The 27591-nt window shown below is 39.2% G+C and overlaps 1 protein-coding gene across 2 annotated transcripts in view; it reads left to right on the forward strand.

Moving 5' to 3' along the window:
• The window catches only part of Gpo1 (glycerophosphate oxidase 1), a 428577-nt gene that overhangs the window by 77040 nt on the left and 323946 nt on the right, over positions 1-27591 (forward strand). For both annotated transcript variants that reach the window (XM_090387948.1, XM_090387949.1), the window contains exon 5: positions 10371-10468. In XM_090387948.1, the coding sequence (XP_090244074.1) occupies positions 10371-10468 (98 nt within the window). The remainder of the gene's footprint in view (positions 1-10370; positions 10469-27591) is intronic.

Consider the following 27591-nt stretch of genomic DNA (forward strand, 5'->3'; position numbering starts at 1 on the left):
ATCAACAGTTAACCCATTGACATCAAGTGGCCCAGTGAGATTCATCCACCTCCTTCTATGTTTATGTAAGCACAGGAGTCATTGCTGCTGTTCTTTAAATTCTTTGCTAGAGACTTCTCATAATCTGCCATTGCTTGCCTAACTTCCTTTGTAACTTGATTACAGACTAATTTATAAATACCATAGACTTCCGTATCACCTGATAATTTATATGCATTCCATGCATTTTAATTTTCTGCAACAGGTCTCAGTAGTTCATCTGACATCCATTTAGGTCTAAGTGTTGAACAGTATTTCATAGTTGGTATGGAACTCTCCTGATTATAAAACAAGGAATCAGATTGATTATATCATTATGCAGCAAAGGTGGCATTCCAGTGTAATCACAGCAAAAACACTTCCTGGAGCAGATTCTGCTACTCCACACATCAGCTACTCCACATCATTCTTGAGCTGAAGCTGAAAAAGATCATAAATAAGGTTTTCCGTAGGCGATTGGATGTAGAAAATATTCCAAACGATTCAATGCTTGAAACACGCAATCGTTTTCAAGCTCTATCAGAACTAGACGACAATATGCTGCTGCCTGAGGAAATGTGCAAAAATACAAAAAGCATTATTAAGGATTCAGCAAATAGACACATTAGAGAAAGGTCAAAGATCAGGAAGCCTTGGATTACAGAAGCCACTTTTAAACTTATTTAACAGAGAAGAACTGCAAACCCCAGGGTGTACAAGGAAACGAAGAGTATCAGGAACTAAGCAAAGTCATCAAGCACTGTTTAAGCCAGGACAAACAGGATTATATCAATTGAAAGTGTAAAAAAATCAAATACCACAACAAACGAAACAACACTAAAAAGATGTATGATGTAATTAAGTCCTTAAGACAAAAGTTCCAACCAAAACTTAATGTAATTAAGGACTCCAAAAGGGAAATTTTAACAAAGGAACACAATTTTGATTTTGAACACAATCAAAGGAAGGTGGAAAGAATACTGTGAGCAGCTCTTCTGAGCACCTGCTGGCACTAATAATCTGCCACCCCTTTTCAAGGGTGTGATCATGAACCAGTTCCATTGAAGGAAGAAGTCGAAAAAGTCAAAAGTATTCTTTGACTTCTTCGACTTCTTCCTTCAGTGGAAGTCACCTGGAATTAATGAAATCCCAGCAGAACTGATTAAAGCTACAGGTGTGAAGGGCGCCGAGATTTTTCATAAAATGATTGTAAAAATTTGGGAAACAGGACAGTGGCCATCAGATCGGAAGAAATTAATTTTCATCCCCTTACCAAAAAAAGATGATCTGAAAATTTTCTCAAATTACAGGACTATTAGCCTAATTTCTCACGTTACCAAGATTATTCTTAAAATCATATTGAACAGAATCTCAAGAAAACTTGAAGAAGAAATGCCAGAAGAGTAAGCAGGTTTCAGAATTGGTAGAGGAACCAGAGATCAGATCTTAAGCCTACGACTGATTATTGAAAAATGCAAAGAATTCACTGTTCCAGTCATTTTGATTGTGTTCAACGTAAGAAACTATGGGAAATGATGACTATTATGGGTTTCCCAATCCACATAATTCAGCTGATTAAGTTACTGTACCAGGAACAGGTAAGAACTATGAGAACAAACATGGGAAACACAGACTTTTTAACAATAGGTAACGGTGTCAGGCAGGGCTGTATTTTGTCACCTCACCTTTTTAATCTTTATATCGAAGATATAATGCATGAAGCTTTGGAAGATTTAGAGACTGGCATCAAAATTGGAGGACTGAAGATAAACAACCTTTGTTATGTAGATGATACTGTTCTAATTTGCAATTCTAAGGATCATCTTAAAGAAACTCTGAGGAGAGTATGTGAAGCAAGTAAGAAAAAAGGATTGTTTCTGAATGTGTGTAAAACTGAAATTATGGTGATTGATGATAATTTCGATTCCAATAAAGTGAAGATTAATGCACAAGATATCGAAGAAGTTGATGAATTTGATTACTTAGGGTCAAGAATAAATAAAAATAGTGACTGCTCAAATGATGTAAAGAGACGACAGGCAATTGCTAAAACATTGGTCACTGCTGTGATAAAATTATGGAGAGATCATGATCTGCCCCTAAAGATGAAACTGAGAATCATTGATTCGTTAATTTTTCCAGTTGCCAATTATGGATGTGAAGGATGGAATCTGAAAAGAGTTGACAGGAAGAAAATTGAGGCATTTGAAAGGTGGTGTTACAGAAGAATACTGCGTATTTCTTACTTGGATCGAAGAACAAATGAATGGGTATTGAATAAAATTGGCAGGCCTAAAAGTCTTCTTCATAGCATCAACAAAAGAAAACTCAAGTTTTTTGGTCATATAGTAAGAAGGGAAAACTTTCTGTTGAAGAATATAATGGAAGGAAAAACCGAGGGGAAGAGGTGCAGAGGAAGACCTGCAACTAGTTGAAAGGATGGGATCAGCGAACTTCTGGGCATGACACTTTGTGATGCTGCTTGTATAGCACACGATTGATGAAGTTGGAAGAATCTCTTGGTGGCCACAACAGTTCCTCAAGGAGCTGTGACTGGAAGATGATATAAAGCCTAGTAGCTTCTGTGATTTCCCTGAATGCTTTCCACTTAGAATTTGTGGTTGGTAACATCATTAGTTGTTCTCACTGTATAGAATTTCAAAACTGTTTGAGACTACTCTGGTTTCCTTTAGGAAAGCAAAAACTCTTCCCTTTACCCTTGATGGTATTTACATCTTTAAGCCAATCCCACATTAATACACATTGATAGCTGCCATCTGGTCGTTCTTTTATTTGCAGATTCTAAATGCATGAAGAGTCACTGCTGATGATCAGATCAATGGTATTGCTCTCTCTTGTTGCTTATCTAACATGCTGCTGTAGAAAACACTCACCCGATAAATCCACAAAAGTATTGCTAGTGTACAAGTGAACAATCCACAAATTCCAGTAAAATCTGGAAAGTTAAAATCCACTATTATATGACATAATTGATTTACTAGCCAACTCTATTTCTTTGTATAGCTGGTTGTTATACTCAACACAGTCATTCAGCCAGCCTATAACACACTCCTACTCTAATTTTTGTTTTCCCAGTGCATATGTCACACAATACTGACTAATCACTGTACTGACCACTTATCTCAAATGTATGCACTGCCTTAGATTTTATGTGCTACTTAGCTACGAGCATAATTATGAGTGCATCTTTGGATTCAGAGAATTCCTATGGAGTGGACATGAGAAAATATATCCCCAAGAAAGGAGACAAGAATAATTACAGAACTGTTAGCTTAACATCTGTTCCAGGAAAAATAATGAAGTCACTGGCTAAAGAGGTTATGCAGGACCATCTACAGAGGAAAGAAATTATAATGCAGTTACAGCATACATCTATTAAGGGGGAGTTTTGTCTGAGAAAAATGATTGGTTACTATGATGCAGTAACAAGGAACTGGATACAAAAAATAATTCTGACAAAATATACTTCGATTTCAGAAGCCTTTTGATACTGTTGGATATAAACACTGTTCAGAAAAAATACCCTTGCATGCAGTAATTTAATAATTTCTTTCTGAGAAGATTAATGTTTTGTAAACCATTATTCAATTTTCTACTGGTTATAGTGAATTCAAAAGTTCCAGTTGAGAATTTTGACTTTTGTGATAAAATTCTTATGTAATAAAGTTATCCGGTTTATTTTCCTACTTCATGCGACCCTTTGAATGAAATTTTCACCACAATTTTCTTTCGTTTCAATTTCACGACTTCTTCTTCCTGGTTCCACACCCCGACAGATTTTTAAAAAGCATTTCATGTGATTTTCTCATTGGTTGCATTCACATCTACAGACACTTTTCTGAATGTTACAGTGAGTGATAATTTGCTTTCCATTAGAAATTTTCTGCAAACTAAACACTGATCCTTCCTATTCATCTGCATTATTTGATCAGTTCCTTATGTTGTGTGAGTGTCATTAGCATTAGCAAAGGCACATTATGCAAGAAAGCAAGCTTATATATATATTTTTTGGATGAAGCTTATAGCATCAGCCAAAAAAAAAAAAAACCCCTTATTTCACCCATCCACTCGCTCCAAATGTTTGTCAAGTTCTGCCTTGAATCTATTTAGGCTATCAACTTCTACAACGATAGATGGAAGTTTGTTCCAGCAATCAACCACCCCCTGGCTAAAGGCAAATTTCTGCATTTCTATCCTACAACCATCTTTCCTCAATTTGAATTTATGCCCTCTCAGGCGATTATTCTGAGCAAGAGTAAGAATCCCATCAGCATTGAGCATGCACAAACCATTCAAGGCTTTATACACCTCAATCAGATCACCTTGCAGGTGCCTAGTCTCCAGAAACTGTAATTTGCAAAATTTAAGCCTTACTTCGTAAGAGCAACCCTTCGTTCCATTCACTAATCTTGTTGCCCTTCTCTGTACTCATTCCAACAGCTCTACATCCTTAAAATGAGGCCTCCAGACCTGTATACAGTACTCAAGGTGTGACCTGACCATTGCCTTATACAAGGGGATAATCACCTCCTTATCCCTGCTAGAAAAATTGCTGTATATCATTGACAAGACACCATGAGCTACTTTTGCAGACCATCTGCACTGCTCAGAAACCTTTATTTCTGCCTGCACAATTACTCCCGGGTCCTTTTCATTCTTTACCACTGTTAGCATAGTACCACACAGTGGTACTACACTGAGAGTGGTAGAGAATGAAAAGGATATGTTATTATTATTAGCCACATAGTACAAGGAAGCCTGAGGCTTATGCTGTACCAGGCAAGAGAGAGAGAGAGAGAGAGTCAAAAATAAAAGGGAATCACCAAGAAAGAGAAGAATGATAATATCCAGCTCAGGACCCTGGGTGCCAAGCCCATACTCACCAGATGTGAGCCCATGGGGTTAAGTTATCCTGGGTATGTAGTACTTTACATTTGGCTATGTTAAACTTCATTTGCCACTTCTCAGCCCATCTGCTCAACTTTTCTAGATACTGTTGCAGCAGTGTACTGTCATTAGTGTCATTAACAACCCTGCCAACCTTTGTATTGTCTGTAAACTTGGACATTAAGTCTGACATACCATCGTCAGTATCATTTATAAATACAGAAAACAAGAATGGACCCAACACTGAATCCTGAGGGACTCCACTAATAACATTAATCCATGAAGAGCAGTGTCCATTGATTACCATTATCTGTCTTCTCCCACTCAACCATCCCTTTATCCATAGCAGCAATTTGCCTCCAGTGCCACACTGCTCCAATTTGTGCAGCAATCTTCCATGTGCAAGAGTATCAAAGGCCTTTCTGAGATCAAATATATGATATCAAAGTTATTCTTTGCATCCAGTTACTTTGTGACTACATCATAGTATCCAATCAGATTGGTCGGACAAGACTTCCCATTAACAAACCCATGCTGGTCCGAGCTATAACTGAAGTCTTGTCTAGATGATCCTGCAATGCTTCTTTAACCAGTGCCTCCATTAATTTCCTGAACAGAAGTTAGACTAACAGGTCTGTAATTACCTGTCTCACTTTGATCCTCCTTTGTGTGTGTGTGTGGGCGCCTCCGTAGCCAGGTGGGAAGGAGCAGCAGTGCGTAGCACACGCTTCTTGATTAGACCGGGGTTCGAGCCCGTCACCACCAAATACGGAGGATGCGGAAAGGTCATTCAGGGAATGACCACCGCATATCCCGGAGCAATATGGCCTTAGTTGCTAATGCTCCTAAAAAAAAAAAACCAAAACCAAATCCTCCTTTGTGGATTGGGGTCACATTTGCACATCTCCAGTCCATGATACCTCCCCCAGTCCAGGGAAGCTCTCATAATTATGGCTATGGGTTTGCTTACTTCCTTTGCCTCCTCCTTTAAAATAACTGGATAGATTCCATCCACCCCAGGTGCCTTTCTTATGATTATCTTCAACAATTTTCCCTCTACTTTACTCTCAGTTATTACAAGATTATCTAGCTTACTACCAGAGTTTCATTCACCTCTGCCATTCCCCTCCCTGAATAATAACTCATGTGTAAATGTAGATGCAAAATATTCATCTGTTAGTTATCTACCTGAGCAGGATCATCAACAGTTGAAACATCGATATCAAGTGGACCAATCTGATTCATCCCCTTCCTTCTAGAGTTTACATAAGTAAAGAACTCTTTGCTGTTTTTGTTTGTATTCTTTGCCAAAGATTTCTCGTAATCTGCCTTTGCCCGCCTAACCTACTTGGTGACTTGGTTATAGACCAGCTTATATCTATTATAGGCTTGTGTGTCACCTGTTAATTTATATGTATCCCATGCATTTTTCTTCTCTGTCACATGTCTAATTAGTTCATCTGACATCGATTTAGGCCTAAATCTTGACCAATATTTCTTAGTTGGTATGAAACGCCTAGTAGCTTCCACAATTAATTCTTTGAATGCCTCCCATTTTGAATTTGCTGTTGATAACGTCATCAGTTGGTCCCAACTTATAGAATTTAAATACTGTCTCAGACCATCGTAGTCACCTTAATGAAAGCAAAAACCCTTCACTTTACCCCTGACTGTAGTTACCTCTTTGAGTAAATCCCACTTCAGCACACTGCGATCATTGCCACCTAGTGGTTCCTTTATCTGCAGATTCTTAATGCATGAAGAATCACTACTGATAATCAAATCTAGAGTATTACTCCCTCTAGTTGCCTCACGAACATGCTGCTGTAGAAAACAATCATCCATTAAATCCCCCAAAGGCTTGCTAGTGTGTGAGTGACCAATGGCAAATTCCTGTCAATATCCGGGATTTTAAAATCCCCCATTATAAAACTCTCTGATTTACTGGCCCACTCTATTTCCCTGTATAGTTTCTTATTATACTCATCAGGGTCACTAGGCCTATAACACACTGCTACTTTCAATTTTGATCTCTCAGTGCTTACGTCACACCAAACTGACTCGACACTGCACTGTGCAGTGAAAGGTCATCCCATTTTGCATTCTGGTAATGCCAAACAATACGAAGTTGGGAATAGACATAAGATAAAGGCTCCATGTTGGGAATAGCTATGAGACAATTACCAAGTTGTGAGCTGAGGTGCCTAAAGAACGACTCACTTCGACTGTGAACTTCGAAGGTTGTTTGTGAGAACAAGATCAAGCATGTTGGCTGTATGGTTAGGATTGTCCAGTATTATTGTAGGTAAATGAACAACCTCTGCAAGGTCATTAGTATTTGCAAAAGCCTCAGCATCCCGGGGGCTCACATCTGGTGAGTATGGGCTTGGCACACCCAGGGTCCTGAGCTGGATATCATCATTCTTCTCTTTCTTGGTGATTCCCTTTTGACACTCTCTCTCTCTCTCTCTCTCTCTCTCTCTCTCTCTCTCTCGGGGTAACTTGGTAATTTTTTTTTTTTTTGGCTGGTGCTGCATAAGCCTCAGGCTTCCTTGCACCAAATAGCTAATAATAATAATAATAATAATAATAATAATAATAATTATGATTTTGAAGAAAATATATGAGAGTGCTACCTCTTTTATTAGACTACCACTTTTATGAGCCTGGGATCACCAAATATGGAGGATGCGTAAAGGTTCAGGGAATGACCACTGCATATTCCCGGAGCAATATGGCCTTAGTTGCTAATGCTCCTAAAAACCAAATAACAAACAAACAAACAAACCTGCATCCACACACACTTCAAGCAATGATCACAAAGCAACTGGAATGACTGGTGAAAGGCCATGATTGGCATACAGTGTTCAATGTTCTAGTCACAGTTCTTTGAATGGTGTTGATGTCATCAAAATAACAGCTGCTCAGTGGTGTCTTGAGCTTCAGGAACAAAAAGAAGTCACAGGCCTAAGTCTAGTGAATACAGTGGTTGCAATAGTATGCAGACTTTTTTGCCAACCAAAAACTCTTGAATAGTGAAAGCCTTGTGACTTGGGATGTTTGCAAGAGGAATCAACTACTGTCTTCTCCATACTGAGGGCAAGCACAACAGATTCTCTGCAGCAAACATTTCGAAACATCCAGATAGCAGGCAGCAGTAACATTGTCCACTGGGTTCGAATTCTTTGTGCATAATTTCCTTGCTATTGTAGAAAGCAAGGGGGAGAGTTTTCCCGACTTCCACTCGGAACTTTGTCTCTTCATTGTGGGGGTCCTACCAAAAACACTACATCTTATCACCTGTAACGATCAAATTCAGGAAGTTGGATTCCTGTCAGTGACCTCAATGAGTTCTCGGCAGTGTTAAACTCATGCATGTTGTTGATCCTCTGTTAATGAATGTGGAACAAACTGTAACTGACCTTCGTTTTCTTCAAATCCTGGATTATTATTTGTCAAATTGTTTCCTTATTAATGTACAGATCTGAAATCATTCAGAGCATTGCATCAGTCATTGGTAATAATTTTCCACACCCTTTCAATCAATTCCGGCATTCAGGCTGTTTTTGTTGGACCTGGATGTTTGTCATTTTCCAGTGATTCTATTCCATGGGTGAAACATTTATGCCACTCGAACATATATGCACAGGACAGACTTTTCATACACTTGCCTCGTAATTTGAAATGTTTGTCGCACATTTGCCCAGACGAATGCAAAATTTGATGTTTGCTCTTTATTTCATTATCCCTCCACAACACAGATGGGAGAGACATGCAGTTCAGCTCACAATTCATTCTGAAGTGTCAGCAATTTCTGCTGACCCTGATTGCAGTACTCAAGAAGCAATCACTCATGTTAGCACCAGCACTCGTCTCATATGTCTGTTTTTTCCAATGCTGCACTGTGTATTTTTCCAATTATCCATACATAATAGGTTTGATTTTGCAGCCAAGAATGCAGAATTAATATTTTTTTTTATACAGAGAACGCCCTGTAAAAAAAGTGATGTTGATCAGTAAAGATGGTAATTTTGTAAACTTATTTTGTAGTAGTATTAGTAGTGGCATGTGATGCAAGAAAGCAAGTGTTATGAGCTTATACAGCATCAGCCAAAAAAAAAAAAAAAAATCACACCATTCCCTCCTTAAATTTATTTAACCTATTAACTTCCACAAGGACAGATGGAAGTTTGTTTCAGCAATTAACTATCCGCTGGCTAAAGGCAAACTTCCGCACATCTATTCTACATCTGTCTTTTCTTAATTTGAATTTATACCACCTTAGGTTCATAATCTGAACAAGTGGAAGGATCCCATCAGAATTCAGCGTGCTCGACCCATTCAAGGCCTTATACACCTCGATCAGATCACTGCACAGGTGCCTAGTCTCCAGCCACTGCAATTTGCAGAACTTAAGCCTCTCTTGGTAAGAGGATCCCTTCATTCCCCTCACCAATCTTGTTGCCCTTCTCTGTACACACTCAAGCAAATCTACATCCTTCCTAAAATGAGGCCTCCAGACCTGTATGCAGTACTCAAGGCGTGGCCTGACCATTGCCTTATACAGAGGGACAATCACCTCCTTTTCCCTGCTAGCAAAATTCCTATATATCATTGACAAAACCCCATGACCTGCCCTGGCAGCCTGTCTGCATTGCTCAGAAAACTTAATATCTGACTGCACAATTACTCCCAGGTCTTTTTCATTTTCTACCACTTTAAGTGTAGTACAACACAGTTGGTACATTTCTCTGGGGTTACTTCTACCCATATGCAGTATTTTGCATTTGTCAAGGTTAAACTTCAGTTGCCACTTCTTAGCCCATCTGCCCAAATTTTCTAGATCCTGTTGCAGTAGCACACTGCCATTACTGTCATTAACAACCCTGCCAACATTTGTATCATCTGCAAACTTTGACACTAAGCCTGATATACCTTCATCAATATCATTGATAAATATACAAAACAACAGTGGACCCATCACCGAACCCTGTGGGACTGCACTAATAACATTAGTCCACGAAGAGCAGCACCCATTGATTACCACCCTCTGTCTTCTCCCACTCAACCATCCTTTCACATGTTCATATTGCATTTTACAATCCTATTAACTGATACTCCTCATTATGTGATCTGTTGTGGTTATCAATCTCTCATGTTGTTTAGAAGAACATGTTTATATCCAATTTTTGCTCGCTCTTTCTATTATGGTGTATGATATCTATTATGATATCCACTTACACCACATTAAAAGGTATTTTTCCACTGAAAAGTATTGTACATTTATCTTTTCATTTGTATATATATTGAATTAATTTTTGGTTGCTCATATTTCAAGGTTTATCATTGCAGGGTGGCATACCAATTGCTGAAAAAATAAAATATTACATATGTAGCTTTCTCTATAGTTTCTTTCATATATGATGTATTTCTCTTTTTTATAGTATCAAATGGTAAAAGAAGCCCTTCACGAACGAGCTAATCTTCTGAATATAGCACCACATCTGTCTTATCCTTTACCAATAATGCTTCCAATCTACAAGTTAGTCACTCATCTCTTTAATAGCTTATTTTTATTGTTAATTTCTAAGTATATATATATATATATATATATATATATATATATATATATGAATATTGTTGAATATGCAGAAATTTTCAAGGATGTAGGATTTCCTTCAGTTGTAATGTTTTAATTGCTGATTAATTTGAATTAATTAATAACATTAATAATTAGAAATTTCTGCCATTTTCAGTAATTAAATTAGGATACTTACAAGGGACAATTCAGAAATAAAGTCTGCTTATTTCTTTTAAGGTTGTTATATACCATAATACTTTGCTGATGTATCCTCCTATTTTTCATAGTCTCTATTTATCTGCACACAGTTCTCATATCCAGGCGCCTCCGTAGCCAGGTGGGCAGGAGCAGCAGTGCATAGCACACGCTTCTTGATTAGACCGGGGTTCGAGTCCGTCACCACTAAATATGGAGGATGCAGAAAGGTCAGGGAATGACCACCGCCATAAATCCGGAGCAATATGGCCTTAGTTGCTAATGCTCTTAAAAACCGAATAACAATAAATGACTCCCAACAGTCCTGTAAATCCCTGTTGCCTTGTTTTCCCTGCTGCTGCTGCTTAATTGCATTTCAATAGAAGTAGTGCATGAATCACTTTCACCTCTGCCAGTGTCTATTGTTAATCTATTAGTCCGTGTTTCCCCCCAAACTAGCAATTTTATGACCTACCTAACTTTGTCTTGTTAGCATCAACAGTGTTGACTGCATATGTAGTTCATTGCAAGTGACTTTCTGTGTTTTGTAACTGCCACACTACTATAAGTTAGGTTTTTTGTTGAGCTTTATTTGCTCTTATATTTTTGAAATCTAAAACTATAAGTTAGAGAAGGATGTGGCCTGTATCTGAAATTTTCACATTGGTTTAGATATTTTTATAGTCTATTTTCATATATATGTACTATTATTACTGTTATATTATAATGTTATTTTAGTTTTATATATTTTAACTTTTCATTTTTAATTTTAATAAATATTTTCAATTTTTTTGAAGACTGCAACAGTTCTTATATGAATTCTCCTAGTTTCTCCAGCTTTTCATAATAAAATATAGTGTGCAACAACATAAATTTATAAATACTAGATTTCAGTAAAGCTTTTGAAACTGTTCCACTTAAATTACTGCTATAATATAAATTGGAACAGTTTGGATTTAGTTTCAGATTACTGCTGTGAATAAAGTTATTATCAACCCTGAGGAACTCCACTAATGTTATTAGTGGAGTTCCTCAGTGTTGGGCCCTTTACTGGCCAAAAGAACTAAGAATGATAGTAAATCATATTGGCCTGAAATTAAGAAATCATAGCCAGTTCAGCCAGAGTTGCAGATGAGTTGAACAGGTATTTTGTATCCGTTTTTACAATTAAAAACCCATTTGAATAAGAGGGAAACAGAAATCATTAGGAAAATTATTGTGGCTGAAAGAGAGCAACCTGTGTGCACTGCTCACAAAACTTCATATCTGACTGCACAACTATCCCCAGTTGTGCAGTCAGATATGAAGTAATGTACCAACTGTGCGGTACTACACTACCTAAGTGTAGTACCGCACAGTTGGTACATTACTCTGAGGTTACTGCTACCCATTTGCAGTACTTTGCATTTGTGAATGTTAAACTTCAGTTGCCACCTCTCAGCCCATATGCCCCACTTTTTCAAGATCCTGTAGCAGCAGCATACCATCATTACTGTCATTAAAAACCCTGCCAACCACTATATCATCTGCAAACCTGGATTTTAAGCCCTATATACCTTCATCAATATCATTGATAAATATAGAAAAGAACAATGGGCCCAACACCGAACCATGCGGACTCCACTAATAACGTTAGTCCATGAAGAGCAGTGTCAATTGATACCACTCTGTATTCTTGCACTAAACCATCACTTTATCCATAGCAACAACTTTCCCTTAATGCAATACTGCTCCAATTTGTACAGCAGTCTTTTATATTAGCATTAGTATGCAGCAGTATCTAAAGCTTTCCTGAAATCCAAGTATATGTTATCAAAATGATTTTTTGCATCCATTTCCTTTGTGATCACGTCATAGTATCCATTTGAATTGGTCAGGCAGGATTTCCCTTTAACAAACCATGCCGTGTCTAAATTATAACTGTAGCCATGTCTAGAGGATCCTACAATGCTTCTTTAACTTGTGACTCCATTATTTTCCCCTTGACGTGGGCACCTGTACGTGGTGAGGGGACCTCCCAGTGACGCTGCTGGACTTCTAGACTAGCATCACTGGGATCCAACGCCCACAGCCTAGGTTCCAGGCTAACATCAATGGAATTCAGCATGTTTGCCGTGCACTGTGACCCATGGAAATTTGGAAAGGGGGATCCCAGTGGTTGAGGAGGCTCAACTTTAATACACCACTTTGGACCCTGCTTCGACAAGATGGGTTGTTCTGGAAGGTCCGACTAGGATCAATCAGCTAGTAGGTTTGCCTGCAAGGGTCAACCGTGTCAATGCCACGCCCCTACCCTCACAGTCCAAGGAACAGGATTCAGACTGGCGGCGGTGTGGGTATGGTGTTTGGGTAGCCCTGGCATCCCACTCCCAAGCACATTTATTGCATGCCGGGTAGTGGGCATCCCTTTGGGCTCTGTGGTGGGTGGGAAGCCCGGGCACCAAACCATTTCAAAACTTCATGAATCCTGATAAACTTACTTCCTTAGGGGGCCCCAACCCAGTCCCTATCTGAAAATATAGACGAAGATACAGATAGCATTATTGCTACAAAGAGGAAGCGAACGTTATCGAGGAGGAAATTTGCCCAGAATTGAAACCACAGGGAGTTATTGTCGTAAAGAGAATTAATGCGCGTAGAAATGGGAAACTTGTTAAAACTAGAAACATAATCCTGACTTAACTCACCTAAGTCTCCTGATGAGATTAAAGCTGGCTACATCAACTGTCCAGTACATCCATAAGTTCCAAACCCTTTACGGTGTTTTAAATGCCAGAAATATGGACATTCTCACTTGACCTGCCATGGAGTCCTTGCATGCACTCGATGTGGTGCAAAGGACCATGAAATAACAGCCTGTTCAGCCACAAAACCCACCTGCATTAACTGCGAGGGAGAACATCCAGCCTACTCACGAGCATGCCAGAGGTGGAAAGAAGAAAAAGAAATCTAATGGCTGAAGGCAGAGCTGAACATATCATACCAGGAGGCAAGGAAAGCAGTGAAACCTCTTAATATCACCAAACCCACCTACACCCAGAAGGTAGCAGGGAGATGTTCCATCGGAACTCAGACAGAAATGACCATTCCTCCAAAAGAGTCATTCACTCCCATCGCATGTTACCTCTTAAGCCCACAAAAACCTGCACAGAAAGACCAATCAGTTGCCACTCCTATATCGGTACCGCCTAATGCTCCACAAGTAACAAAAGTAACTTCCAAAGAAAAGACTAAGAAAGTTAAAGTATTCCCTAGTATCCAAGAAAACATGGACATTGTGGAGAAGGAGATACAAGAAGATTCAGTCTTGGAGCTCTCTGCTGAGGAGGAAATGGACACTGGACAGCATCCATTCTTCCCCAGGAAAGATAAAACCAAGACTGGCAAAAGTAAGCCCTCAGCACCTCGGAAGCCGCCCGATGGATCCACCAAGCCAAAATAATGGTTAAATTCCTACAATGGAACTGTCATGGATTCCGGCGAAACAATGATGACATCAAGGCCATCTTGCAAAAGCATGAGCCAGTTTGTTTTTGCTTACAAGAGACATACCTGAAGGCAAATGAAAACCCTTCCCTTCGTAACGCTACTATCATCCGAAAGGACAGAACAGGGGATGGACCTGCTCATAGAGGTGTTGCTATACTTCTCGGCAACCATATCACATTTCAAACTATTCCACTCTTCACCAACATTGAAGCGGTAGCGTTCGCCTTACTGTTTTTATTAACAGTCTGTTCTGTTTATTTGCCACCTGGTGCTGATATTCCCCAGATAGACCTTGATGATGTCATTGTGCAGCTGCCTACTCCTGTCCTCCTGGGCAATTTAAATGGACATAACACCCTGTGGGGTAGTGCCAACGTTAATGGAAGGGGACGTGTCATAGAGCATATGCTCACTGATAATGACCTTTCCCTTCTAAACGTGGGAACTAACACCTTTTTCCACATGCCTACCCGTACTTTCTCTGCTATTGACCTCTCTATATCACTCACTTGGGAGGTAGAGCAGAACCTTTATGGAAGCGATCACTTCCCCATGATAACAAACTTACCTAAAGGGAGGCCACACCCACCTTTTAGGTTACTGCGATGGAAGATTGATCAGGCTGATTGGAATACCTTTCAATACCTGGTATTTAACATCAGTGCAGTCAGTCAGGAACCTATCAATGATGCAGTGGTGTACATCACAGAAAGCATTGTCCATGCAGCTACAATTCCAAAAACATCAAGCTGGTTTCTGCCATTTCCAAAACCTTGGTGCTGAATGCACAGCAGCAAAAAAGGCATAAAATAAAGCTTGGGATATATTCTGATGATATCCTACCACAGCCAATCTTTTAGCCTTCAAACGTGTACGTGCAAAAGCATGATATGCTCATCGTCAGAGCCAAAAGGAATCGTAGATCCGCTTTACATCTACTATTACCCAGTCTACCAGCAGTAAAGCTGTCTAGGACAAAATCCAAGAAATGAAGGGTAAATGCATCTCACCCTTCATCGGTCCTGGACTGTAATGGATGTGTTATTGCGGACCCAACTGCAATAGCCAATGCACATGGGGAGACCTTTTCTGCCATCTCGTCAACATCTTCTTACTCCCCAGAATTTCTAGTCTGGAAAGACAAACTCAGAAAGCGGCCAATTAACTTTAAATCAAAAAAGTCTTATCCATATAACGGGCTGTTCATCACGGAAGAGTTAAAAATAGTTCTAACTCTTATCAGGCAAGTGCTGCTGGACCAGATCTTATCCATTATGATATGATCAAGCATCTGTCTGCAAAATCCATGGACCAACTGCTCTTTCTATATAACAGAATATTTCAAGAAAAGCAGTTTCCGGATTCCTGGCATAAGGCATTCGTGCTTGCCTTTCCTAAGCCAGGAAAAGATCCTAAAATCCCAATGAACTACCATCCTATTGCTCTGAGGAGGAAATGGACACTGGACAGCATCTGTTCTTCCCCAGGAAAGATAAAGCCAAGATTGACAAAAGTAAGCCCTCAGCACCTCGGAAGCTGCCTGATGGATCCACCAAGCCAAAATAATGGTTAAATTCCTACAATGGAACTGTTGTGGATTCCGGCAAAGCTGTCTGTGCAAAATTATGGAGAGAATGGTCAATGCCCCACCTTATATGGTATTTGGAGGCAAATGGGCTCATCTCCAGATTGCAGTGTGGCTTCCGTAGGAATAGGTCAACTTTAGACTATTTAATCAGGCTTGAAACTTCCATTCGAGATGCTTTTTTAAAATGAGAAAACCTGGTGTCCGTGTTCTTCAATATGGAAAAAGCATATGACACAACTTGGAGATTTGGAATTTTAAAAGATCTCTACAGCATTGGCCTTAGATCATCTCCCAAATTTTATAAAAAACTTTTTATCTCATCATTCTTTCCAAGTCCATGTAGAATCTACTCTCTCTCACTCTCTTTTGCCAAGAGGAGGGAGTACCTCAAGGATCCGTTTTAAGTGTTACGCTTTTTGCCATCAAAGTGAATACCATCACAGAACAACTTCCTCCAACTCTAAATTATGCCTGCTATGTTGACGATTTTAGCATATTCTGTCATTCCTGCAACATGAGGGTAATTGAGAGGAAACTGCAACATGTTGTTGAACTCATGGGCAACGAATAACAGATTCAGGTTCTCTCCACAGAAAACTGTTTGCATGAATTTTTGCAGAAAGTGCAATCTTCACCCCGAACCTGAATTTAGGCTTGGACTTAATGCTATTCCAGTAGCACTTGAGACTAGATTTTTGGAGCTCGTATTTGATAGAAAGTTGACCTTTCTACAACACATTCGTCAACTACGTATGAAGTGCACGAGAGGCTTGAATATCCTACATCCAATCTCCTCACACTCTTCAGGCGCTGACTGATGCACCCTTTTGAGCCTCTATCGGGCACTCCTATTATCTAAGTTAGATTATTAACTTAGATCATAGGAGTGCACGTACTCCGATGGCTGGATCCCATCCACCATCAGGCAATCTGTATCGCTACTGGAGCATTTTGAACATCTCCTGTCCATAGCCTATATGTTGAAGCGAATGAGCCCTCATTATCGCTTTGCAGGAAACAGTTGTCTCTACAGTATGCTTTGAAACTGAAATCCCAGACCATCTGACATGGACACCTGTTTTTGAGCCACATTGGGAAAATCTGTACAACATTCGCCAGACTGCCAGTCAGTCATTTGGTATTCGTATCCAAAGGCTACTCAGTGATTTGAATATCACATTAGACAATGTTGCTCCATCACCAGAGCAACCTTCTCCACCCTGGCATGCTCGTGTCCCAAACTGCAACTTCTCCCTTAACAATTGGAGAAAGGACAGTACTCCATCCATTGTCTACCTGCAGCTGTTTTTAGCACAGTGTTTGTAACATTCTGACTTCTTGCCCGTCTACACAGATGGCTCGAGGTCAGAAATGTCTGTCGGATCTGCAGCTGTCTACCCAGACACCATGGTATCTGAGCATATTTCCCACGAATGCAGTGTATTCACTGCAGAGCTGCATGCAGTTGAGCTAGCCTTAGATTGTATACAACCCACCTACCACAAAAATATATTATATATACCGATTCTCTGAGTTCATTGCAGGCTTTATCATCGATGAGGTTCAACCCTCATCCTGTCCTGACCCAGATACAGCAGAAGCTGCACTTCCTTGCACAATCTGAATTTGATGTTCGTTTCTGCTGGATCCTAGACCACATTGGGATCTCAGGAAATGATTTGGCAGACACTGCAGCCAAATCAGTGAACCTCTTTAGCTCTTGCCTGTTAGTCCCCTATACAGACTACAGGCAAGTAATTCGAAAGAAACTGGTATCCCAATGGCAACACATGGACAGGCTGCAAACAGGTTATATGAGATTAAGCCTGTAATTGAACATTGGCAGTCTAGGCTGCGCACGAACCGAAAAGAGGACATTGTTCTATCTTGGCTCTGCATAGGACATTGTCACTTGAAGGTGATTCTTGCATAACTTCTATTAGAATAAGAAGTGACCTGGGGGGAGGGGTACTGGTGGTTTCAGTGATTGATGGCAGTCATCGTGAAACAGGTGGGTATATGGGATGTGTCAGGGTGAATAGGAATAGGTGCACATATGCTTGTATGCATGTATACCAATGCTAGAATTATAGTAAATAAATTTGATGAATTTGAAGTGTGGGTCAAGACATCAAAGGCTGATATTGTTGGGATATCAGAGAAGTGGTGTCACACTGTTATTAGGAATGCTGAATTGGAATTTGGGGAGTACAATGTGTACAGAAAGGATAGACAGGATAGTCATGTTGTTAATTAAGAAAAACATAAAATCAAAAGAAGTGCATCCAGTTGATATAGATGAACAGTGCACTGTTGAGTCAGTTTTGTGTGGCATAAGCACTGCGAAAGCAAAAAATAAAAGTAGGAGAGTGTGTTATGGGCCTAATGACTTGAATGAGTGCAATGAACAATTGTACAGAGAAATAGAGTGGGCTAGTAAATCAGAATGTCTTATAATGGGGGTTTTTAACTTCCCAGATATTGACTGGAACTTGTGGGTTGGTCACTCACGCACTAGTAAGACTTTTGTGGTTTTTTTGGATGATTGTTTTCTGCAGCAGCATGTTCGACAGGCAACCAAAGAGGGTAAATACTCTTGATCTGGTTATCAGCAGTGATCATTCGTGTAAAGAATTTGCAGATAAAGGAACCACTAGGTAGCAGTGAACACAGTGTACTGATGTGGGATTTACTTAAATATATATTTACAATCAGGGGTGAAGGAAAGGGTTTTTGCTTCCATAAAGGTGAGTACAGTGGTCTCAGACAGTTTTTAAATTCTGTACAGTGGGATCAACTGACGATGTTACCAACAGTAAATTTTAAGTGGGAAGCATTCAAGGAATTAATCGGGGAAGCTACTAAAAGTTTCATACCTATTAAGAAATATTGTTCAAGGTTTAGTCCTAAATGGTTATCAAATGAACTAATGAGACTCGTGACAGAGAAGAAAAATCCATGGGATGCATATAAATTATCAAGTGACTCAGAAGCCTATGGCAGATATAAGCTAGTCTGTAATCAGGTCACAAAGGAGGTTAGGCAGGCAAAGGCAGATTATGAGAAATCTTTGGCAAAGGATGCTAAGAAAAACAGCAAGGATTTCTTTACTTATATAAACTCTAAAAGGAAGGGGATGAATCTGATTAGTTCACTTGATATCAATAGTTCGGCTGTTGATGATCCTGTTCAGATAGCAAACAAACTGAATGAGTATTTTGCGTCTACATTCACACATAAGGAGTTACTAAGGTTTTAAATTGGCAGAAGGTTATCAAATTGTACCAGTGCTTAATGATTATGTAATAACTGAGAGGAAAGTGGAGGAGAAATTGTTGAAGTTAAACATAAGAAAGGCACCTGGGGTGGATGGAATGTATCCAGTTATATTAAAGGAGGCAACAAAGCAACTAAGCAAACCCTTAGCCATAATTATGAGAGCATCCTTGGACTCGGGAGGCCCCCACGGACTGGAGATGTGCAAATGTATCTCCAATTCACAAAGGGGGTAATTGAAGGGTGACACGAGTAATTACAGACCAGTTAGTTTAATTCCTGTTCCGGGTAAAATAATGGAGTCACTGGTTAAAGATGCATTGTAAGATCATCTAGACAAGACTGCAGCAATAATTCAGACACAGCATAGGTTTGTTAAGGGTAATTCTTATCTGACAAATTTGATAGGATATTATGATGTGATTACAAAGGAACTGGATGCAAAAAATAATTTTGATATCATATATTTGGATTTCAGGAAAGCTTTTGACAGTGTTGCGCATGGGGAAGACTATTGTACAAATTGGAACAGAATGGTATTAAGGGTAAGTTGCTACAATGGATAAAAGGATGGCTGAGTGGGAGAAGACAAAGGGTGGTAATCAGTGGGTGCTGCTCTTCGTGGACTAATGTTATTAGTGGAGCTGCACAGGGTTTGTTGTTGGGTCCGCTGTTGTTTTGTTTATTTATCAATGATATTGATGAAGGCTTAGTGTCGAAGTTTGCAGATGATACAAATGTTGGCAGGGTTGTTAATGACAGTAATGGCAGTGTGCTACTGCAACAGGATCTAGAAAATTTGGGCAGATGGGCTAAGAAGTGGCAACTGAAGTTTAACCTTGACAAATGCAAAGTACTGCATGTGGGTAGAAGTAACCCCAGGGAAACTTACCAACTGAGTGGTAAAACACTTAAGGTGGTAGTAAATGAAGAGGACCTGGGAGTAATTGTGCAGTCAGGTATGACGTTTTCTGAGCAATGCAGACAGGCTGCCAGGACAGGTCATGGGTTTTTGTCAATGATATATAGGATTTTTGATAGCAGGGAAAAGGAGGTGACTGTTCCTCTGTATAAGGCAATGGTCAGGCCACACCTTGAGTTCTGTGTACTGGTCTGGAGGCCTCATTTTAGGAAGGATGTAGATTTGCTTGAGCGTGTACAGAGAAGGGCAACAAGATTGATGAGGGGAATGAAGGGATCCTCTTACCAAGAGAGGCTTAAGTTCTGCAAATTGCATTGGCTGGAGACTAGGCACCTGTGCGGTGATCTGATTGAGGTGTATAAGGCCTTGAATGGGTTGAGCATGCTGAATTCTGATCGGATCCTTCCACTTGTTCAGATTACGAACCTAAGGGGGCATAAATTCAAAAGAAAAGACTGATGTAGAATAGATGTGCGGAAATTTGCCTTTAGCCAGAAGGTGGTTAATTGCTGGAACAAACTTCCATCTGTCATTGTGGAAGTTGATAGGTTAAATAAATTTAAGGAGGAACTGGACAGGCATTTGAAGGGAATGGTGTGATATTTATTTTATTTTTTTATTGGCTGATGCTGCATAAGCTCATACACTTGCTTTCTTGCATCATATTCTACTACTACATTGCTATCTGCAGAGGCAGATGATCGTCCTATGTGTAGAAATTGTGACACCATTTTAATAGTCCATCCTATTTTAGTTGAATGTCAGGTTTTTTAAAATGATCGTTTATGTTTTAGCAACATGTCTGAGCCTTATACACTCAGACAGATTTTATCGGACAATGACAATGTGTCAGCTATATTTACGTTTTTACAACTTATTAATCTAAATACCTCTATCTAGAATGCTTTTATTGTTTTATTCTTTATTAACTTTTTATATTGTATACTCTTTCACAATAATATACAATTATATTATTATAGTTTTATATTATAACTTTTTATATTTTAACACCTTTTTGACTTGGCACATTATAGCCTTAGGTGCTAATGCGCCATAAAATCCTAAAACAAACAAACAAAGACTCCATTATTTTACCTGCAACAGAAAAACTAACAGATCTGTAATTACTCATGTCACTCTTTGATAACCCTTTGTGTTCTGTGGATAGATTTGCACATCTGCAATCCACTGGGACCTCTCCTGAATCCAAGGATGCTCTTATAATTATGGCTAAGGGTTTACTTACTTCCTTTGCTGCCTCCCTAAATACAACTGAATAGATCCCATCCACCCCAGGTGCCTTTCTTATGTTTAAGTTCTGCAATTTCCCCTCCACCTACCTGTCAGTTATTGTAAAATCATTTATCCCCCCATTAGAGTTTGATAAACTACTGGCTTCAAATTCCCTAAAGAATTCCTCATGTGTAAATATAGATGCAAAATACACATTCAGTTTGTCAGCTACCTCAGCAGGATCATCAACATTCGAACTATCAATATCAAGTGGACCAATCTGATTCATCCCTTCCTTCTAAACTAAGAAGTATTGTTCAAGGTTTAGGCCTAAATGGATGTCAGATGAACTAATGAGACATGTGGCAGAGAAGAAAAATGCATGGGATACATATAAATTAATTGGTGACACGGAAACCTATGATAGATATAAGCTACTCTGTAACCAAATCACAAAGGAGGTTAGGAAAGCAAAGGCAGATTACGAGAAATCTTTGACAAAGGGTGCAAAGAAAAACAGCAAAGAGTTCTTTACTTATGTAAACTCTAGAAGAAAGGTGTGAATCAGATTGGTCCGCTGGTCGATGGTTCAACTGTTGATGATCCTGCTCAGGTAGCTAACAAACTAAATGAGTATTTTGCATCTATATTCATACATGAGAGTTATTTTATGAGGGTAATGCCAGAAGTTTATCAAACTCCAAGAGCTAAGTGATTTTGTAATAACTGAGAGCAAAGTGGAGGAGAAATTGTTAAAGTTAAACATAAGGAAAGCACTTTCATTGGACGGAATCTATCCAGTTATATTAAAGGAGGCAGCAAAGGAAGTAAGCAAACCCTTAGCCATAATTATGAGAGCTTCCTTGGACTCAGGGAGCTCTAAATGGACTGAAGGTGTGCAAATGTATCACCAATTCACGAAGGGGGTGCAAAAGATGACACAAATTACTATAGACCTGTTAGTTTAACTTGTGTTCCAGGAAAAATAATGGAGTCACTGGTTAAAAAAGCTTTGCAGGATGATCTAGACAAGACTGCAGTAATAGTTAAGACACAGCATGGGGTTGTTAAAGGGAAGTCTTGTCTGACCAATTTGATTGGATACTATGATGTAGTCACAAAGGAATTGAATGTCAAAAATAATTTTGATATCATATAAAAAGCCTCCGTATCCGAGTTGTCAGGAGAGGGAGTGCAGTAGCACACGCTCTTTGATTAGACTGGGGTTCAAGCCCCTGACTGCTGAATACGGTCGAACTGCCAACCCGCACTGGACCACCGTGGCAGATTATGGTCCATTTCCCTCAGCATGAATTGTTGAGGAGACTTCCATCCTGCAGTGGATTGATAATGGCTGCACTTTACCTTTTACTTGGATTTCAGGAAAGTTTTTGATACTGTTGCACCTGGAAGACTGCTGTACAAATTGAAGAGGTATTGCATTAAGGGTAAGTTGCTACATTGGATAAAGAGATGATTGAGTGGTAGACAACAGAGAGTGGTAATCAATGGACACTGCTCTTCATGGATAAATGTTATTAGTGGAGTTCCCCAGGGTTGGGTGCTGGGCTCATCTTTGTTTTGTGTATTCCTCTATGATATTGATGAAGGTATATCAGGATTAATATCCAAGTTTGCAGATCATACAAAGGTTTGCAGGGTTGTTAACGACAGTAAAGACTATACTACTCCAAAATCCGGCATCCCCCTCCCCCCATACTTATCCTTCAACCCATTCACTATGTACTATAGGTTTTGATACCTTTCGTGTTTGGGGTTTTCATAAAAAAAAAAAAAAAAAAAAAAAACTGTATCTAGAAAAGTTGGGCAAATGTGCTGAGAAGTGGCAACTGAAGTTTAACACTGACAAATGCAAAGTTCTGCACATAAGTATCAGTAACTGAAGAGAAATGTATCAACTGTGTTATACTACACTCAAGGAAGTTGAAAGTGAAAAAGACCTGCGGATAATTGTGCAGTCAAATATGAAGTTTGCTGAGCAGTGCAGACGGGCTGCCAGGGCAGGTCATGGAGTCTTGTCAATGATATATAGGAATTTTGCTAGGAGGGATAGGGAGGTGATTAGAGGCTGTATAAGAAGAACTTTTTGGAAGAAGGAATAGTTGTGTTGGAGGATGAAGAAGACACAAGAGGAGCCAAGACACTTTAGAATCTGGAAGCCTATAACATTAAGTCTGCACTCTTTAACTTTGCAGCTGGTGAGATCGGCAAAATGGCGTCCTTACGAAGAAAGACTTCGAATATGTGGGTTGCAGAGTTTGCAAACTAGACACCTTAGAGGAGATTTGATTGAGGTGTTTAAGGAGGTTGATTGAGGTGTCGAATGGGAGAATGAGTGTAGCCTGTGCGGACGTACATTTTTGCCGCTCCTGGAACAGAGAAGTTTTTTCTGATTTATTTTCTGTTTTATTAGCTTAAACTTTGGCAAATGTTTGGAAGAAGTTGTTGTACAATATTGAACGTGATTAGGATTTTGAAAGATTTGAGGAAAATGACTTTTGGTGCACCCTTGTAAATGCTGGCAACTGGGAAACAACTGAAGATGTTCTGAAATGGCTTGAAAATTATGAAGGTGATCCTGGCTACCAAGTCCTCACTATAGAAGAAATTGTTGACGAGGTTCAATAAGGCAAGGCAGGGGAAGAAGAAGAAGACATTGAGGAAAAGAAAATTACACTAGCAAGGTCTACATTGTCTGAAATGAGAAATCTAATGGACATCACCATCCACTACATAGGGACATCTTCTGACCCTGAAATTTTCCCTTACTATGAACAATTTTGGCAGTTCAGGACGATCATTATTAAGAAAATATCAGAGTGGCAAACAACTGAGGCTGGATGCGTTCTTTAAGCAAACTTCATCGACTCCCACTCCTGTTTCACCTCCAACTCCTTTTACATCTCAACTGTCTACAAGCAAACAGATGACACCAGTGCCTCCATTCGTGAACATTTCAGAAGAATCTGAAGCTGAGAATTCCCCTTCACCTCTACCTTCAGATACTGAATAACGATTACTGTACTACCACCACTATGGTCACGGCAAAATACTCTTCAACTACACTGTCAAAAAGGTGAGTAGATATTACATATTCATAATTATAATTTATTAATTTTATATTGTACAGTACTGTATATTGCATTAAAGATTTTTTTTTTTTACATTAAGAACAATAAAAAATGGCTCCCCCAGGTTACATTCGATTTAATGGACCTTCGGCATTAACGGACACCCTTTCTCCCCTATTAGTTCGTTAAATCGAGGGTTTACTGTATTCTATTATTATTTTTTTTAATTATTAATTATGATTTTTCATGGAAAACTTGTTCACAAAAACTGTATTCTGCGGAACACTAGTGTTCCGCAGAATACAGTTTTTGTGAAAAGCTGCTTTAAGGTATCCTCAATAATACTGACAAAAACCATTGCGCACTACCTTTGTTTAAATGTATCAAGTCTCTACAAAACAGATTCCTTCTACCTACAAGTTCTGGCCAAGCTGATAGAATTTTACCCCCAAAAGCCTTGCAGAGTCACCAAATACGGAGGATGTGGAAAGGTCAGGGAATGACCACCGCATATCCCTGAGCAATATGGCCTTAGTTGCTAATGCTCCTAAAAAAAAAAAAAAAAAAACCCAAAGCCTTGCAGAGTCCAAGTCTTGAGTTAATCCACAAAGCTTTCAGCATATAATCCCTCCTGTTGTGCTTGGGCAGAATTGCAGACACATAGACATTGTGACCTAACTCTTAGCATTTCTTCAGCATGGTCCTGTATTTGTCTAATTGTATTTAGAATAACCACTTTGCAACCCAGTCAGCAAAGAGCTACCACTTTTGGTTAGTACAGATATTCCATTTGTGTTTTTGGTAGCATATTTTTTGCTAAAGAACCATGTGAACTGCATCAGGCCAATTGTTGTAGATGGAAACTTATTTCTATTTTGGAGTAAAACTTCCTCCAAACTGACCATGGGTGAATCAACGAAAGCCTCTACTGCTCTAGATGTAACCCTTTCATTAATTCCTAAACATTGTTACAATAAACCAGGGCACCATCCTTGGAGTAATAGGTCATTATGTTAGATTTCCTCTTCCTATAAAAAGACATCTTGACACCCTTTTCAAGAAGATTCCATTGCCAAAGCCACGAACCTAGTAATTGAGCCTTGGTTTTGGAGTGGTCCAAATCATTCAGTTCTGCCTGACTGATTAGATGTGGCTTTGCAGTATCAAGAGTTGTAAAGTCTGGATCTGTACTTTTTCTGGGTTCTGCAACTTCTGCAGACTCCTTTCAGATCCCGAATCAGAGTGAAGTCCATATGTTTCTGGTGGCTTTGTCTCATGCTCTAAGCTTCTGCTCTAAGCTGGCCTTAGAGCAGAAGGTATGTTGGGATTCTGCACTTTATGCATGTTCCCCAGAAAAAAACAGAAATATTAGTCATGCAAAAGTAACAATTTATTTGATCTTGAGGTTCCAGCCTTATCACCAGTTTCTGGAAAGTTCTGGAACTTTCCAGAAACACGTCAACCTTGTTTCCGCATGTAACAATACTTTAGAATGTTTTAGAATCTATCGAGGCAGAGTTAGATGGGTCAGAAAACTGGAAGCTTCGAGGTTACATGGGATAATACATTAACAGTAGCCGGTGGCAGAGGTGAAAGTCATTCTTGCATTGCTTCTATTTAAATGAGCAGCAGCCTGGAAAGGAAGGCAATTGGGATTTCCAGGACTGCTGGGAGTCATAATGGGAAGCATTCAAAGAATTAATCTTGGAAGCTACTAGGCTTTTCATACCAACTAAGAAATATTGTTCAAGATTTAGGCCTAAATGGATGTCAGATGAACTAATTAGACATGTGGCAGAGAAAAAAAATACATGGGATACATATAAATTAACAGGTGACACAGAAGCCTATGATAGATATAAGCTGGTCTGTAACCAAGTCACAAAGGAGGTTAGGCAGATTACGAGAAATATTTGGCAAAGGATGCAAAGAAAAACAGCAAAGAGTTATTTACTTATGTAAACACTCGAAGGAAAGGGATGAATCAGATTGGTCCACTTGATATTGATGGGTCAACTGTTGATGATCCTCCTCAGGTAGATAACAAACTAAATGAATATTTTGCATCTACATTCACACATGAGTTATTCAGGGAGGGGAATGCAAAGAGATGTATTAAATGGGTATTAAAATTGAGACCTCACCGAAAGAAATACATTGAGCTTCTTGAAAGGGTGCAGAGTAACTCGCCTGGTGAGATCGGCAAAATGGCGTCCTTACGAATAAAGACTTCGAATATGTGGGTTGCAGAGTTTGCAAACTAGACACCTTAGAGGAGATTTGATTGAGGTGTTTAAGGAGGTTGATTGAGGTGTCGAATGGGAGAATGAGTGTAGCCTGTGCGGACGTACATTTTTGCCGCACCTGGAACAGAGAAGTTTTTTCTGATTTATTTTCTGTTTTATTAGCTTAAATTGGCATATTAACTTATTTTCTAGAGGCTTTATATTCCTATTTACGATACTTAGTTTAAAGTAACTTAGATAGAGATTTTGTAGGTATTACTTAGTATCGGAAAGGGTATCAAATCCACGTGTTTCCCGTTCGTAAATTGCCGCCATTATTACGCGACAATAGATAGCATAAGCTTAATATAGTATAGTATAGTACATAATATTGTCAATTAATCTTGTTGAACTTCATTGTCAATTAAATTGTACTTTTAACTATATATATATAACGACTTGGGTTATATAACATAAATAATTAGTAAAAAAATAAATAATTAATACTTAACTTGATACGGAAGTTATATAAAGGGATTTTGTAGATAACACTCGATACTGAAACATAAATATAGCATTATAACTGTGTTGGGATATAAGTTTATGGTTTTAATTTTGTACTCAAATTGAAATTTTATTGAAATTAAATCGAAATCATGACTCTGACCAGAGCAGTAAAGCAAAAGGCTCAAGCTAATGGGAGTGCTGTGGCTCAGGGGAGAACTGAGGGGGGGGACAGTTGCCCTCAGAATCACAGCCTATTAAAATGCACTACTTGCTTGATTAGCATTAGCATTAGTAGAGACATATGATGCAAGAAAGCAAGCTTATTCAGCATCAGCCAAAAAAAAAAAAAAAAAAAAACAACTCACCACTCCCATTTCACCCCTCCGTTCGTTCGAAATACCTGTCCAGTTGAGCCTTAAATTTTTTTAGGCTATCAACTTCAACAACAAGTGATGGAAGTCGGTTCCACCAACCAACCACCCGCTGGCCAAAGGCAAATTTCCGCACATCTATCCGACATCCGTCCTTCCTCAATTTGAATTTATGCCCTCTGAGGT

This window comes from Mastigoproctus giganteus, chromosome 13 (assembly GCF_048544385.1).
Source record: "Mastigoproctus giganteus isolate SK-2022 chromosome 13, ASM4854438v1, whole genome shotgun sequence".
Taxonomy (NCBI): domain Eukaryota; kingdom Metazoa; phylum Arthropoda; class Arachnida; order Uropygi; family Thelyphonidae; genus Mastigoproctus; species Mastigoproctus giganteus.